Source organism: Chiloscyllium plagiosum, chromosome 3 (genome assembly GCF_004010195.1).
Source record: "Chiloscyllium plagiosum isolate BGI_BamShark_2017 chromosome 3, ASM401019v2, whole genome shotgun sequence".
In the NCBI taxonomy this organism is placed as follows: domain Eukaryota; kingdom Metazoa; phylum Chordata; class Chondrichthyes; order Orectolobiformes; family Hemiscylliidae; genus Chiloscyllium; species Chiloscyllium plagiosum.
In genome coordinates, this window is record NC_057712.1 from 78,919,695 (window position 1) to 78,936,510 (window position 16,816).

General features: G+C 44.3%; 2 protein-coding genes across 12 annotated transcripts in view; one reads left to right on the forward strand and one right to left on the reverse strand.

Annotated features, from left to right (window-relative positions):
- The window catches only part of dse (dermatan sulfate epimerase), an 83,973-nt gene that overhangs the window by 52,937 nt on the left and 14,220 nt on the right, over nt 1-16,816 (forward strand). For all 3 annotated transcript variants that reach the window (XM_043684803.1, XM_043684798.1, XM_043684808.1), the window contains one exon: nt 4,548-4,801. In XM_043684803.1, coding sequence (XP_043540738.1) covers nt 4,548-4,801 — 254 coding nt within the window. The remainder of the gene's footprint in view (nt 1-4,547; nt 4,802-16,816) is intronic.
- The window catches only part of LOC122545963 (trafficking protein particle complex subunit 3-like), a 116,732-nt gene that overhangs the window by 12,677 nt on the left and 87,239 nt on the right, over nt 1-16,816 (reverse strand). Inside the window, exon 1 of one of the 9 annotated variants that reach the window (XR_006310673.1) lies at nt 2,027-2,109. The exons of the other annotated variants lie outside the window; for them this stretch is intronic. The gene's annotated coding sequence lies outside the window, so the exon portion shown is untranslated. Of the gene's footprint in view, nt 1-2,026; nt 2,110-16,816 lie in introns of those variants that run through there. 9 annotated transcript variants of the gene reach the window in all.

A 16,816-nucleotide genomic window follows, 5' to 3' on the forward strand; every position in this document is an offset into this window, starting at 1 on the left:
GGTTCAGAAAAGATTTATAAGGATGTTGCCAGGGTTGTAGGATTTGAGCTACAGGGAGAGGCTGAACAGGCTGGGACTGTTTTCCCTGGAGCATCTGAGGCTGAGGGGTGACCTCATAGAGGTTTACAAAATTATGAGGGGCATGGACAGGATAAATAGACAAAATCTTTTCACTGGGGTCGGGGAATCCAGAACTAGAGGGCATAGGTTTAGGGTGAGAGGGGAAAGATATAAAAGGGACCTAAGGGGCAGCTTTTTCACGCAGAGGGTGGTACATGTATGGAATGAGCTGCCAGAGGAAGTGGTGGAGGCTGGTACAATTGCAACATTTAAGAGGCATTTGGATGGGTATATGAATAGGAAGGGTTTGGAGAGATATGGGCCGGGTGCTGGCAGGTGGGACTAGATTGGGTTGGGATATCTGGTCAGCATGGACAGGTTGGACCGAAGGGTCTGTTTCCATGCTGCACATCTCTATGACCGTCCGACGAGTAACCTATCCAGACCCATTTCCCTCTGACTAATTGACCTAATACTATGGGCAATTTAGCATGGCCAATTCACCTGACCTGCACGTCTTTGCATTGTGGGAGGAAACCAGAGCACCCGGAGGAAACCCATGTAGACACGGGGAGAATGTGCAAACTCCACACAGACAGCCACCCAAGGCTGGAATTTAACCTGGCACCCTGGTGCTGTGAGGCAGCAGTGTTAACCACTGAGCCACCATGCCACCCATTTTGCACATTCTCCTCACATCTGTGTTGGTTTCCTCCCACAACCCAAAGATGTGCCAGTTAGGTGAATTGGCTGTGCTAAAATGGGCAAAGTGTTCTGGACTGTGGTAGATTAGGTGTATTAGCCGGGGTAAATGTAGAGGAATGGGTTACTCTTCAGAGGGTCAGTGTGGACTTATTGGGCTGAATGGCCTGTTTCCACACTGTATTTAAAAATAGGCTGTCCTTTATAACGACGTGCTGTAGTAGCCTTAAGGAGCAGAAAGAGTGAGTCTTTCACCTGTCAGATTGAGGAATTCCTGCCCTCAAGATCTACTAGGAGAAAGTGAGGACTGCAGATGCTGGAGACCAGAGTTGAAAAGTGTGGTGCTGGAAAAACACAGCAGGCCAGGTAGCATCTGCGGAGCAGGAGAATCGACGTTTCGGGCAGAAGAAGGGCTTATGCCCGAAACGTCGATTCTCCTGCTCCTCAAATGCTGCCTGGCCTGCTGTGTTTTCCCAGCACCACACTTTTCAACTCAAGATCTACTACCCAACCTGAATGGCCAGTGGTTGTTGGAGACCCAGCTGCAACAGAGTTCAGCGGTGGATACTGCTGGAACTGCACACAGTCATATGAAAGGGGTGCATGAATCCCAGACTCTGCTTAAGTCCTGGATTTTAGGGGAAGCATAAGCAAAAGGGGTGGGGTAGGGAAGGCAAGTGGGGATGTACAAAGAGGGTATTATTTTGGGGAGTGCATTTCCCCCCCTTCCCCTTTTCTCACTTCAGATAATGAAGCAGACTTCACAAACACACACAGCTGCCATGCCAACTGTATTATGGCACAGGCAACTTAATATTCAGATCAGTCTGCTTGTTAATTGTCAAATGAGCTCGTTAAAGCTTATTTTAAAGGAGCAGATGGGCTTCCAATTTTGACACCCATCCAACTAGATATCATCCCAAATGTAAAATCCAGGCCACAGTTTTTTTTTTTGGCAGTTTTGTGAATTTTCCCTGCTATATTTTCTGTAGTTTTGTTGCAGACGTATTTCAGAATGTTGAACTGCAGCCCTATCAACCCTTGTCCTCTGGAAGGTTTGATTTGAGCACTTTCTGTGTGTGATATTGTGTGGCAGTGACCTGGTAACTAGCTATATTTCTAATTGTTGTAGAATTCAGTATACTAATACAATTCACATTAAAGCATGTGAAATTTACTTTATTTTGTGCTTTATGTCAATAACACAATGAGTACATTGAGGTACCAGTCTGAGGTATCCCAGGCAGTAAATGTCAGTACCTACATGGTTGCTGAGATTGCTTGCTCCTTATGCCGAGTTAGGCTTTTCCTTATGTATGGAATTATTTACATCTGCGCCCATTGGATATGTTATATCGCACTCACATGTGGTACGTGTCACCTTTTCTCTTCAAATGCTTATTCCACACGAGTGTCTTCTTCCTTACTGACCTCAGAATCATGATTAAACGAATCTCATTATATCACAAAATTGATCTTCACCACAATTGCAAAACAGTCTCATTGTATTTACAGCTCATTTTGTGCTACTGACATTGAATAATCTGACACACATGCTACATAGTTTCAGTGTAAATTTTGTGTCAAAACTGATTTATGTCAAAAATGAATTGTCTGACAGCAACACAGCGACAATAGCAAAGTTCGTAGTAGCATGCACAGTAGAATTTCTTCATTATTCAAGAAACCAAAAAAAAGTCCCTTTTCAGCTTCTAGATGTCACCCAAGACACCGGTGTGGAGATGCTGCCCTGCACAGGGTGTCTTGTCTGTCTGTGTGGAGTTTGCACATTCTCCCCATGTTGGTGTGGGTTTCCTCTGGGTGTGCCGGTTTCCTCCCACAGTCCAAAGATGTGAAAATCAGGTGAATTGGTCATGCTAAAGTGCCCATAGTGTTAGGTGCATTAGTCAGAGGGAAATGGGTCTGGGTGCGTTACTCTTCGGAGGGTCAGTGTGGACTTGTTGGGCCAAAGGGCCTGTTTCCACACTGTATCAAATCTAATCTAATCTAATCTAATCTAATGAGGAAAGCTTGTGTACCGTCCTGTGGACAATATTTGCTTACCCAAACCCTGTGAAATATTGAGGACTGCAGATGCTGGAGAAGTCAGAGATGATAAAGTGTGGCACTGGAAAAAGCATAGTAGACAAACAGGAGGCTGGAAGAACATAGCAAGTCAGGCAGCATCAGGAGGTGGAGCAGTCAATGTTTTGCGTGTAACCCTTCTTCAGGACAGCAGGTCAGGCAGCATCTGAGAAGCAAGAGAGTCGATGTTTTGGGCATAACCCTTCACCTGGACCGGGAAGGCGGAAGAGGGCTGAGAAATAAATGGGGGAAGGTGGTGGAAAGGTAGGTGGGATGGCGATAGGTGGGTGAAGGTAGGAGGTGATTGTGATAGGTAGGTGGGAAGGAAGACAGGTAAGTCAGGTCAAGGGGGTTGTTGAGCCAGAGGGTTGGATGTGGGATAGGGTGGGGGGAAGGGGGGATTTGGAAACGAGTGAATTCTTAACCCCCTTCCCCCTCCCTATTCCCGAGAAAAGGTTATGCCTGAAACGTCAACACTCTTGCTCCTCAGATGCTGCCAGACCTGCTGTGCTTTATCCAGCACCACACTTTGCCTCCCCAAACTTGTCAATCAACATATGATTGGAATATATGTGCTCAATTATCCCTGAATTACGGCAAAGGACATGTTTGTACTTTTTTTTAAACGTGCTAGAAAGGTAAGATATTCTGGCATGTGATTGATACTGTAGAGCTTGAGTGACAGAATATTCTTTACTGTAATTCAGCGATATTTAAAACACAGATAAAGCAACATCATTTTGCATTATTTCATATATGTAGTTCTCCATAAGATTAGTTTAGGAGTCATTATGGCTGAGCGGTTTAGCACTGCTGCCTCACAGCACCAGGAACCCCAGATTCCATTCCAGCATCAGGTGACTGCCTGTGTTGAGTTTGCACATTGTTCTCGTGTCTGTGTGGGTTTCTTCTGGGTGCTCCATTATCTCCCCACAGCCAAAGATGTGCAGGTTAGGTGGAATAGCCATGCTAAAATTCCATATAGTATCCAGGAATGTACAGGCCAGATGGATTCGCCTGATGAAGGGCTTTTGCCCGAAACGTCGAATTTCCTGCTCCTTGGATGCTGCCTGACCTGCTGTGCTTTTCCAGCACCACTATAATCTAGCCATGGGAAATGCAGGGTTGCAGGAAAAGGATGGGAGGGAGTGGGTTTGGGTGGGATGCTCTTCAGAGGGTTGGTGTGGACTCAGTGGGCTGAATGGTCTGCTTCCACACTGTAGGAATTCTATGATTACAGTTTTTGATTTCTTTTCTCCTTTTCAATTTTCAATCCTGGTTTATCTCATGAAACAATGACACTGGTTACAGAGGATTATTTTAAGCAGTGGATGAGACCTACCTGGAAGTTTTGGGAGAGCCTGTTGTTGTGAATTATTTTTGCATTTATCTTGGTTACTTGCAATTACGCTGAATTGACATGGTGCAGACAAAACTATCCAAAGCTTATTTCTGATTGAGTTGCTAAGATGAAAACCAACAACCAACCAACGTCGATTCTCCTGTTCCTTGGATGCTGCCTGATCTACTGCGCTTTTCCAGCAACACCTTTTCAGCTCTGATCTCCAGCATCTGCAGTCCTCACTTTCTCCTCGAATAACCAACAATGCCAATTTTCTACATTAACGTAGACAAGCATCTTTTAAAGTGCTCGCCATTTGCATGCTGCAAAGTATTAATGATGTTTTTTCTCTCCAAAGGCTGGTGAAAGATGCGCCATGGGATGAAGTTCCACTAGCTCACTCCCTGGTGGGTTTTGCCACTGCATATGACTTCTTGTATGACGACCTGAACAGAACTCAACAGGAGAGGTACTTGGAGGTAATCACTGATGCATCTTACCACATGTATGAAACATCTTTCATTCGCGGATGGGGATTTCAATATCTGCACAACCATCAACCTACCAACTGTGTGGCCTTGTTGACAGGAAGTCTCATTCTCATGAACCAAGGTATGTAACAGTCATAATTAGGTTTGGTTCCAAATAAGTCATTAATGTTCTTATGAAATAAGTAGAAACTAAAACCATGAATAATGTGAAAAAGTTGCAAAAGAGCTACTAGGCTTAATTCTGTTTTTCAGCCATTTTGTCCATAGCCCTGTAGATTATGTTGTTTCAAGTGCATATCCACAAGAACATAAGAAATAGGAGCTGGAATAGACCATTAGGCCCATTGAGCCTATTCCATCATTCAGTATGACCATGGCTCAGCTTTGGATTCAATCCATTTGTCTGCCACTCTCTTTGATTCCCTGAGAAACCAAAATCTATCTCTGCCATCTGGCAAATTCTTGCCTATTCAGTCAACCTACCTAACTACATGGCCTTTTGCAGACTTTTAGGCCCTGATTGTCAGATGAGGAGTAATCACTGTCAACCTCTATGCTCCTCCTACACTTTTGCAGTAGGAGGAGCTCCAAGTTTCTTGGTGCTTCTGATCCTGACTCCTTCAGAAATGACCGTGTGGAGCAGGATAATCAGGGGAAGTTAAACCAAATCCCCTTTTGTACGTCAGTAAATGCCATTTTATGTCAAGCTTAAATGATCCAAGGTTGCATGACCACAATTATCATTATCCCAAACCTGGCATTTCTTTGCTGAGTGTGAATATCCACCTAACCTCTTGCCCGCTCCCTCAAAATTATTCATCTCTCCCCTCACTCCAACCCTCATGCTAACAGTGATCACCCATCCGTCACCAACTGCCCCCTCCCCCCATCATCCCATGAATATACTCACCATCCTCATTTACCTCTTCCCCAATGCTGCCTCACCTTCAATAACACCAACCCTTTGGACATCAGTTGGACAGCAGCTATTTTCTCCATCACAGAGCTGATGACTGGGATGTGAGAGGTTGGGAGCTTGTTTGTGATTGGATGAGGAATGGCAAAGTGCCATTAGACCAGGGGTATACTTCTGACAGTTTTGTAAAAGGAAGGGCTGAGGGACTGAGTTGTTTGTTTGTTTGTTTGGGTGGATGCTGATACTCTCTGTCTGACACTCCCCCCCTTCTCTGTCTGCCCTCCCCCTCCTTCTCTGTCCTTCTTCATATCTCCAATCACTGTGAAAACCTGACTGCTGTTTAATGTCTGTCTGTGGGGGTGATATTGGTAAGAGTTATAAGTGAGATCGCAACTTCTCAAGTGGATAAGTCGGGTGATTTAACAATTTAATGTGCACTGACAGTATCTCAAAGAAAATTATAACTGGGAAGACACTGATTTTTGTTTTCCATCCCTATTAATGTATTTCAATTCCCTGAGTCGGCAAAATGTAAAGCTTGCAAATCTTCTTCAAGTCTGTGGCAAGGCTTCATATAACAATAATTGTTTACACGTGTGTGTAAAATGAAAATGTTTCAAATGAGTTTCCAGGAAGTTTTTCCCAGCGTTAACTTACTGCTTAAGAAATTAAGAGCTAAAGGAATGGAAGCAGGAGTTAGCGGGGAGTCTGCTCATCCATTTAATTACATTTAAGGACCCAGGGAGATACGGTGGAAAGAGATCAATCTGAGACTGGTACAGTTAGGAAATGGAGCAAGTCAAACAGTCAGAGCAGGCAGGAACAAACCAGAGAACATGGTAAGACTGGTAAAATAAAATAAACTGCATTCATTTCAATGCAAAGGGCCTAACGGGGAAGGCAGATGAACTCAGGGCATGGTTAGGAACATGGGACTGGGATATCATAGCATTTACAGAAACGAGGAGGGTGTGCCAAGCAGGCTAAGATAAAAGGTCTTAGCCTGCTTGGCACACCCTCCTCATTCCTGAAGAAGGGCTTATGCCCGAAACATCGATTCTCCTGCTCCTTGGATGCTGCCTGACCTGCTGCGCTTTTCCAGCAACACATTTTTCAGCTCAGGGGATTTTAAATTTCCAAACATAGACTGGGACTGCCATAGTGTTAAGGGTTTAGATGGAGAGGAATTTGTTAAAAAGGATATGAAAATTTTCTGATTCAGTGTGTGGATGTACCTACTAGAGAAGGTACTAAACATGACCTACTCTTGGGAAATAAGGCAGGACAGGTGACTGAGGTGTTAGTGGGGGAGCACTTTGGGGCCAGCGATAATAATTCTATTAGCTTTAAAATAGTGGTGAAAAAGGACAGACCAGATCTAACAGGTCAAGTTCTAAAGTGAAGAAAGGCTCATTTTGACGGTATTAGGCAAGAACTTTCAAAAGTTGATTGATTGGGTGCAGATGTTCAAAGGTAAAGGGACGACTGGAAAATGGGAAGCCTTCAGAAATGAAATAATGAGAGTCCAGAGACCGTATATTCCTGTTAGGGTGAAAGAAAAGGCTGGTAGGTATAGGGAATACTGGATGACTAAAGAAATTTGAGGGTTTAGTTCAGAAAAAGAAGGAAGCATATGTCAGGTATAGACAGGAAAGATCAAGTGAATCCTTAGAGTATAACGGCAGTAGGAGTACACTTAAGAGGGAAATCAGGAGGGCAAAAACATGATAGCTTTGGCAACTAGGATTAAGGAGAATCCAAAGGGTTTTTATAAGGACAAAAGGGTAAATAGGAAGGGAATAGGGCCCCTCAAATGTCAAAAGCGGCCTTTGTGTGGAACTGCAAGAGATGGGGGAAATACTTAGCGAGTATTTTGCATCAGTGTTTACTGTGGAGAAGGACATGGAAGATATAAAATCTATGGAAAATAGATAGTGACATCTTGAAAAATGTCTATATCACAAAGGAGGAAGTGCTGGATGTCTTGAAACACATAAAGGTGGATAAATCCCTCGGACCTGATCAGGTGTACCCGAGAACTCTGTGGGAAGCTATGGAAGTGATTGCTGGGATATTTGTATCATTGATAGTCAGAGGTGAGGTGCCAGAGTCTGGAGGTTTGCTAATGTGGTACCATTATTTAAGAAAGGTGGTTTAGACAAACCAGGGGACTAAAGACTAGTGAACCTGATGTCAGTGGTGGGCAAGATATTGGAGATGGAAATGTGTTGCTGGAAAAGCGCAGCAGGTCAGGCAGCATCTAGGCAACAGGAGAATTGACGTTTCGGGCATTAGCCCTTCTTCAGGAAAGATATTGGAGGGAATCCTGAGGGACAGGATGTACACCTATTTGGAAAAGCAAGGACTGATTAGGGATAGTCAACATGGCTTTGTGCAGGGGAAATCATGTTTCACAAATTTAATTGAGTTTTATGAAAAAGTAACAAAGAAGAAGATTTGAAGGCAGAGCAGTGGACGTGATCTATATGGACTTCAGTAAGGCATTCGACAAGGTAGCCCATGGGAGACGGGTTAGCAAGGTTCGATCTCATGGAATACAGGGAGAGCTAGCCATTTGGATACAGAACTGGCTCAAAGGTAGAAGACAGAGGGTGGTGGTGGAGGGTTGTTTTTCAGACTGGAGGCCTGAGACCAGTGGAGTGCCACAAGGATTGTTGCTGGGCCCACTACTTTTCATCATTTATATAAACGATTTGGATGTGGACATAGGAGGTATAGTTAGTAAGTTTGCAGATGACACCAAAATTGGAGGTGGACTGGACAGTGAAGAAGGTTAGCACAGATTACATTGGGATCTTGATCAGATTAGATTAGATTCCCTACAGTGCAGAAACAGGCCATTCGGCCCAACCAGTCCACACTGACCCTCCGAAGAGTAACCCACCCCGACTCATTTCCCTTTGACTAATGCACCTAGCACTATGGGCAATTTAGCATGGCCAATTCACCTGACCTGCACATCTTTGGATTGTGGGAGAAAACCGGAGCACTGGGAGAAAACCCATGCAGACACTGGGAGGATGTGCAAACTCCACACAGACAATTGCCCAAGGCTGGAATCGAACCTGGGACCCTGGTGCTGTGAGGCAGCAGTGCTAACCACTGAGCCCCCGTGCTGCCCAAATGGGTTGAGGATGGGTCAATGGGCTGAGGATTTTAATTTGAGAATTGCAAGGTGTTGCATTTTGGGAAAACAAATCTTAGCAGGCCTTATGCACTTAATGGTCAGGTCCTAGAGAGCATTGTTGAACAAACCTTGGAGTGCAGGTTCATAGCTCCTTGAGAGTGGAGTCGCAGGTAGATAGGATAGTGAAGATGGTATTTGATATGCTTTCCTTTATTGGTCAGATCACTGAGTATGCGAGTTGGGAGGTCATGTTGTGGCTGTACAGGTTGTTGGGTATGCCACTTTTGGAATATTGCGTTCAATTCTGGTCTCCTTCCTATTGGAAAGATGTTATGAAACTTGAAAGGGTTCAGAAAAGATTTGCAAGGATGTTGCCAGGGTTGGAGGATTTGAGCTATAGGGAGAGGATGAATAGGCTGGGGCTGTTTTTCCTAGAGTGTTGAAGGCTGAGGAGTGACCTCACAGAGATTTATAAAATCATGAGGGGCATGGACAGGATAAATAGACAACGTCCTTTCCCTGAGGTGGGAGAGTCCAGATCTAGAGGACATAGGTTTAGGGTGAGAGGGGAAAGACATAAAAGGGACCTAAGGGGCAGCTTCTTCACTCAGAGGGTGGTACGTGTATGGAATGAACTGCCAGAGGAAGTGGTGGAGGCTGATACAATTGCAACATTTAAAAGGCATCTGGATGGGTATATGAATAGGAAGGGTTTAGAGGGATGTGGGCCAACGGCTGGAAAGGACTAGATTAGGTTGGGATATCTGGTCAGCATGGACGAGTTGGACCAAAGCGTCTGTTTCTGTGCTGTTTACCTCTATGACTCTGTGACTCAACTACACTTTCCTGTCCTCTTTCTCAGCATTTCTTGATTCCATTCGTTTCCAAAAACATAGCAAACTCAGTCTTGAATATACTCATTGACTGACATCCAGAGTCTCCTGGGATTGAGAATTCCAAAGATTGTAATCCCCTGAATGAAAACATTTCTCCAACCCCAGTCCTAAATGGGGAGTTCTTTATCCTGAGACTGTGACCCCTTGCCCTCGACGCTCGAGCCAATGATAAATCGATATGTTTGTTGAAAACTGCAGAACTTCCCAGAAAATGTTTTTAGAGGTTAAAATAAATGGATTGAATATTATATACTCAGACTTGGTGTTAATTGCTTGGGCCACTGGTGGGAGTCATTTTAGGAGGATCACTTTGCTTAAATACCACCGACTAAACATTCACTGCCCCAACCTGGAAATATTGTAACTTCACATGTCCCAGAGGCCGTTCATTAAGGCCATCTGAAAGAAGTTGAGGTGGTCCCAAGGGATTCAAAAGCTCATACCAAAGGAGGCAGAGATTTTCACAATAGGGCCATGATATTCCCCCCCTCCTGACTGTCCATTACTGAAATCCTCATCCATACCTTTATTCCATTGTTGGTTTTCTTAGTGCATTCCTAACCAGCCCTTTCGTTTTGAATTGTAGTAAACTCAAAATCATTCACTATTCTGTAACTCATATCTAAACTCACGTCCAAACTCCTATCTAAGCTCACCTTTGTGCTCATGATCTACACCGGCTCCGAGGTCTACAAACCCCTCTCTGGCCTCACTATGCGCTGAACCCAATTTTAATATTGCGATTAAGATTTGATTGAATTTAAAACCTTGCCCCTTATCTCTGTAACCTATTGAAGCTCTAAAATCCTCTTCCTGCTTCTCTGGTTTCTTATGCCTGCCACCCCAGCCCCCACCTTTAATTGCCTTGACCCAAAGTTTTGTAAATCTCTTCCAAAACATTTATGCATTACTATAGTATGTACTCCATTAAATCTTTCCTGGAAACTTACTTCTTGGACAAAGCCTTTGGTGACAAGTTCAGAATTTTCTTTAAGTGGATAGGTGGCATGATTTGTCTAACAATCTCCCTGCAGAATTCTCTGGGATCTTTGTATTACCCTAACGTGAGGTAGAGGCAATAAATAAATGCAAGTTGTTGCTGAGACCTGAAGGAGTAGGACCCATAAGGAAAGTTACAGCACTTTATTTTTTAAAAACCTAACTCCTCTGGCCTTTTTTCAATCCTGATCCATGCCCCTGTTAGGTTAGCTTGCCTGGATACTGAATGTTGCTTCCAGATCAGGCCCAAGTTCAAACTCCTTTCAAATTCACATAACTTTCTCAGGATCCTATACGCAAATGTGTTAGAGGAGATGGCCGTTTTTTCGTGGGTGTCCTTGTTGCATGCTCAGTCGAAATCTCAATTCATCAATTTCAATAAGTACCAGGGCAGGTGAGTATACACCTCTGCACGTCCATTGGGGAGAATTCCCCACTGCACTCTCAGATTTAAGAAAACTTATGGAGTCATTGGTATCATATAACATAAAGCAACTTTTTACAACTGTTGGTTCAAATTCTGATCCCTTTTCAGATCAAAGCATTGTGGAATTTCTGAATGCAATAAATATTTATTGCTTGTACTTTTGTTTTATTTTAAAAAAAGGCATTTTCAAGATTGCACATGGTAGAAATGGAGAAAAGTAGCTATTGTTTGAGTTCTCACTATCTATAACGGATGGCTTTTTTCTATCTTGAAAAAATGACTGATTGGAAGTCGACTTCTCCTCTATGTCTCCCCCTTGCAATTCCTCTCTCCTTGAGGCTTATTGGCGGTGTTAATTGGGCAAATGGAACAGGAATTTAGAGTGGGATTCATTGCCACTCTATTTCACATCCACAAAATCAACCTATTGCAAGCAGGAATGTGTGCAAGAAGTGCTGGCTCCACCTTCTGGCGTATGTAGGAAAGTGACTGGATTAAACGAAGACTTTACAAAGCCTGACATTCCTTCCATGATCTAAGTTGTACGACCTGGCTGAGAGGAAACACTGGAAGGTCATTGCCCCCTGCTGCAGCCAGACCTGGATTTCCTTCCCCAAACCCAAGTCACCTCTGCCTTTTCGACGATACTTATAATCTCTGTGAATATAATGACGCATTGATTTCAAGTTTATTCAAGAGATTGGACTGACTTGAGGTGATTTATTGTATACAGTCACAGGTGACATCCTGATTGTCTATCAAGGCTGCCCTTGTTTAATTCAAGAGAACCCGCATTAGCAGTTGGATGAGTGAAGATCGGTCCTTGAATCATTATTGCAGTTGGCAACCCGGGGAAAAGCTGCTGCGCTGAACAAACCTCAACCATTTGCTCTTGCCTGTATCTTCCTAAACCTTTCCTCGTCTTACAGTTTCACTCAGCCCTCCATTGTAAACCTATTTGAGTTAGTCACACTGCAGGACAATATTGGTAATCCAGCAGCTAAGTAGATTGCTGATAATCAATTGACTTTTAATTTCAGAAAGGACTGACATCTCAGTGTTTAATCTTGTGTAGTTTAAACATCCAGAAGGCAAATGTCCTCAAAACTCCAAAAGCACTGTCTGCCAAATCAAGATCTATGGCCAGCTACTGAACAAGTTGATCAATTCCTTTACCTTGGGAGCCTCATTTCAGCAAGGACATTGACAATACAATACAAAATCGCTTTCAGTGTGCCAGCACGCTCTCCATTTTGTCTGAGGATAAAGGTATTTGATGACAAAGACCTCAAACCCAGCACCAAGCTCACGGTCTAAAGGGTAGTAAGTATTATCCATGCTCACAAAGGCTTTGGAGACGTGGACAATATAGTGCAGTCACCACAAATCTCAGGAGAAATATCACCAGAGATGTCGCCACGAAATCCTACAAATCCAATTGCAGATAGTTGCTCCAGTTTTGATGTCCTCTCTGAGGCCAATATCCCCGACGGCAGGCGGAGTGGTTAAGGTCAGTCTATGTCGGGCGGATCAGGTCGTCCAAGTTCCTGACACAAGAACACCCAAAGAAGCTTTTTACTGAGGCAAGTGGTTTCCACAAGAGCAGAGGAAACACCTTGAGGAATCCTGAAAAAGAAATAAACATCTCCACCAATTCATGGGAATCATATGCCCAAGATTACCCAAAGCGATGAAGAAACATTTGTGAAGGTGCCCTCACCGTCTGAGTGTCTCTGACAGGTCCAGCTGGAAGCCAAATGCACACGGCAGAATGGGTGTATTGACTTGGCATTGGATTCTTTAGCTCCAGACCCACAACTCCTGAGTGGAAATCAGTCCTCCCTGCTTCTGGGGAACTGCCTAAGAAATAAGACAATTCCTGTGTAATCTGATGCCACTCTCTGGGCTTATTTGATAACAAGGGCACAGGTTACAACCAAAGATAAACTGAGCCATCAACCTTGTGGGACAGGGGTCTCTACTTCTGGGGAGAATGGAGCTCCAGGTGAGGGATCCAGAAATTCAGCTTTCTGAGTGAAATCAACACCAGGGACTATTTCACAGTTTTTCACCGGGCTTCCACAATCAGGGAACGGAGAGGAAGGAAGGAAAGATCATGGGAGATGGGGGTGCAGAGGAATGAGCAAAGAGAAGATTATGGTGGAATCACCCCTTTGTCAGGGGTGGATGAAGTCAGGGAGGGTGAGATCTGAGGCTAAGTCAGAGAATGGTGTTTGAGGAATGTGGTTGAGCCTGGGAGGGAGACTGAGAAACTTATTTAGCCACATGAGACAGCCCTGCTCCTGGGAGTCCAAAACAATGAGTTATTCCACCTGTGTTATAGATCCATCCCCTTAACATCTCTTTGTGCTTGCTGGGGTTCAGGGACCTCAAGAAACACAGCTGAAATGAGTTGAAACAAACTTTAAAACCTGTCAAATTGGAGGCTTAAATGTTTTTACTGTCCAATTAACCCACCTCCTGAGAGTTCACATCCATTAAATCTGTGATCTGATTTGAGGTTTTATTTTACTTCTGCATTGATCTATCGGATCTTAGGGTTCAAGCAAAGCTTTAGATGCGGTGCTTGTCTCTGCTGTCTTCTTGAGACAACTAAGGGGCTTCATGTGTGCTGCTGCTATTGTGTGTGTCAACAGTACCCTGTCTGCAAATCTCTCCATACCACTGACACTGAGCCTTCGTTAGTGCTGGCCACTGAATAACAAAAGGACCATATTGTTTCTTCCAAAACCTGGATGCCCTATCAGTTCAGTGGAACCTTATTACTATCCTTAGGCGGTAGTATTTTAAAGGAAGTAAAATCATGGAGAAGTTCTTTAATGACTTACAGAGCCACTCCATATCCATGAAAGAGTGCCACCTAGTGTCAGTTTGATATCATCTCAGCCATAGAATTAGTTTTAGTGGATTTGCATTATATTACTCTTAACAGAGGTCTTTGTTAATTTAAAAATGGGAGCAGAATTTATGTCACTGTTGGGTGTTGGCTGTTTGCTGACGAAGGCTTTGGCACTGTCTATGGTGAATTGTTGCCATTTAATATGATGCCAATACTTATTGTCTCAGCTCGTGCTCAGTGTTGCTCAGTTTTGAGAACTGCACCACAACTTTGGGATTACAGCACAAAGACAAAGGGAGGAGATACAACAAGAAGTCAAGTGAAAAGAAACCATGAGCAGATAGAAGATGTACAACAATCGTGAAACTGTTCTTATTCTGAATAGTTTTGTTTTTGATCCTTTCATGGGCATCAAAACACAAACAGCCCTGTCGAACCTGCAAAGTCCTCCTTGCCAACATCTGGGGGCTAGTGCCAAAATTGGGAGAGCTGTCTCACAGACCAGTCAAACAACAGCCTGACATTGTCATACTCATGGAATCATTACTTACAGACAATGTTCCAGACACCACCATCACCATCCCTGGATATGTCCTGTCCCACTGGCAGGACGGACCCAGCAGAGGTGGCGTCACAGTGGCATACAGTCAGGAAGGAGTTGCCCTTGGAGTTCTTGACATCCACTCCAGACCCCATGAAATCTCATGGCTTCAGGTTAAACATGGACAAGTAGACTTCTCACTGGTTACCACATACCGTCCTCCTTTGGCTGCTGAATCAGTACTCCTCCATGTTGAACAACACTTGGAGAAGCACTGAAGGTGGCAAAAGCACAAAATGTACTCTGGGTGTTCATGTTGGTCAGGTCAGAAAGTAAATAACTGTTAGACTGGGTCTGCGGCAAGTGGTGAAGGAACCAACAAGAGAAAAAACATACTCACCCTCATCCTTACTAATCTGCCAGCTGCAGAAGCATCTGTCCATGACAGTATAGGTAAATGCACTATCCGTGTGGAGATGAAATATCGCCTTCACATTGAGAATAACCTCCATCATGTTGCGTGGCACTATCACCATGCTAAATGGGACAGACTTTGAAACGACCTAGCAACTCAAGATTGGGTATCCATGATGCACAATGGACCATCAACAGCAGCAGAACTGTACTCCAGCACAATCTGCAACCTCATGGCCTGGTATATCCCACATCCAACCATTACCATCAAGCCTGGGGATCAACCATGGTTCAGAGAGTACAGGAGGACATGCCATGAGCAGCATCAGGCATACATAAAAATGAGGTGTCAACCTGGTGAAGCTACCAAACAGGACTATTTGCATGCCAAACAGCATAAACAGCAAGTGATAGACAGACAGAGAGTAAGTGATCCCACAACTAATGGATCTGATCTAAGATCTGCAGTCCTTCCACATCCAGTTGTGAATGATGGTGGACAATTAAACACCTCAGTGGAGGAGGAGGCTCCACAAATATCCCTATCCTCAAAGATGGAGGAGCCCAGCACATCAGTGCAAAAGAAAAGGCTGATGCATTCGCAACAATCTTCAGTCAGAAGTGCTGAGAGGATGATCCATCTTGGGCTCCTCCAGTGGTCCCCAGCACCACAAACACCAGTCTCCAAACAATTCAGATCACTCCACGTGATATCAAGAAACGGCTGGAGGCACTGGATACTGCAAAGGTAATGAGCTCTGATAACATTTTGACAATAATACTGAAGATGTGTGCACCGGAACTTGCCGCTCCCCTAGCCAAGCTCTTCCAGTACGGTTACAACACTGGCATCTACTTGACATTGTGGAAAATTGCCCAGGTATGTCCTGTACACAAAAAGAAGGACAAATCCAATCCAGCCAATTATCATCCAATCAGTCAACTCTACATAATCGGTAAAGTGATGGAAGGGGTCATCAACTGTGCTATCAAACAGCACCTGCTCAGCAACAACCTGCTCAGTGATGCCCAGTTTGGGTTTCGCCAGGGTCAACTCCTGACCTCATTACAGCCTTGGTTCAAACATAGACAAAAGAGCTCAATTCCAGATGTGAGGTGGGTGTGGCAGCCCTTGACATCAAGGCTGCATTTGACCGAGTATGGCATCATGGAGCCCTGGCAAAACTGGAATCATTGGGTATCGGGGGCAAACACTCCGCTGGTTAGAATTATACTAAGCACAAAGGAAGATGATTGTGGCTGTGGAGGGTCAGTCATCTGTGCTCCAGGACATCTCTGCCGGAGTCCCTCAGGGTGGTGTCCTAGGCCCAACAATCTTCAGCTGCTTCATCAATGACCTTCGCTCTGTCATAAGGTCAGAAGTGGGAATGTTCACTGATGATTGCACAGTGTTCAGCACCATTCGCGACACAGATACTGAAGTCGTCCATGCTGAAATGCAACAAGATCTGGACAATATCCAGGCTTGGGCCAACAAGTGGTAAATAACATTAATGCCACACAAATGCCAGACAATGACCATTACCAATGACAGACACTCTAACCACCGTCCCTTGACTTTCAATGGTATTACCATCCCCCACTGTCAACATCCTGGGGGTTACCATTGACCAGAAACTCAACTGTACTCATCACATAAACACAGTGGCTACAAGAGCAGGTCAGAGACTAGGGATACTGTGGCGAGTAACTCACCTCCTGATACCTCAAAGTCTATCCGCCATCTACAAGGCACAAGTCAGGAGTGTGAGGGAATACTCCCCACTTGCCTGGATCGGTGAAGCTCCAGCAACACTCAAGAAGCTTGACACCATCCAGGACAAAGCAACCTTTTTGATTGGCATCACATCTGCGAACATTCAATCCCTCCTCCAACGGAGTTCAGTAGCAGCAGTGTGTACTATCTACAAGATG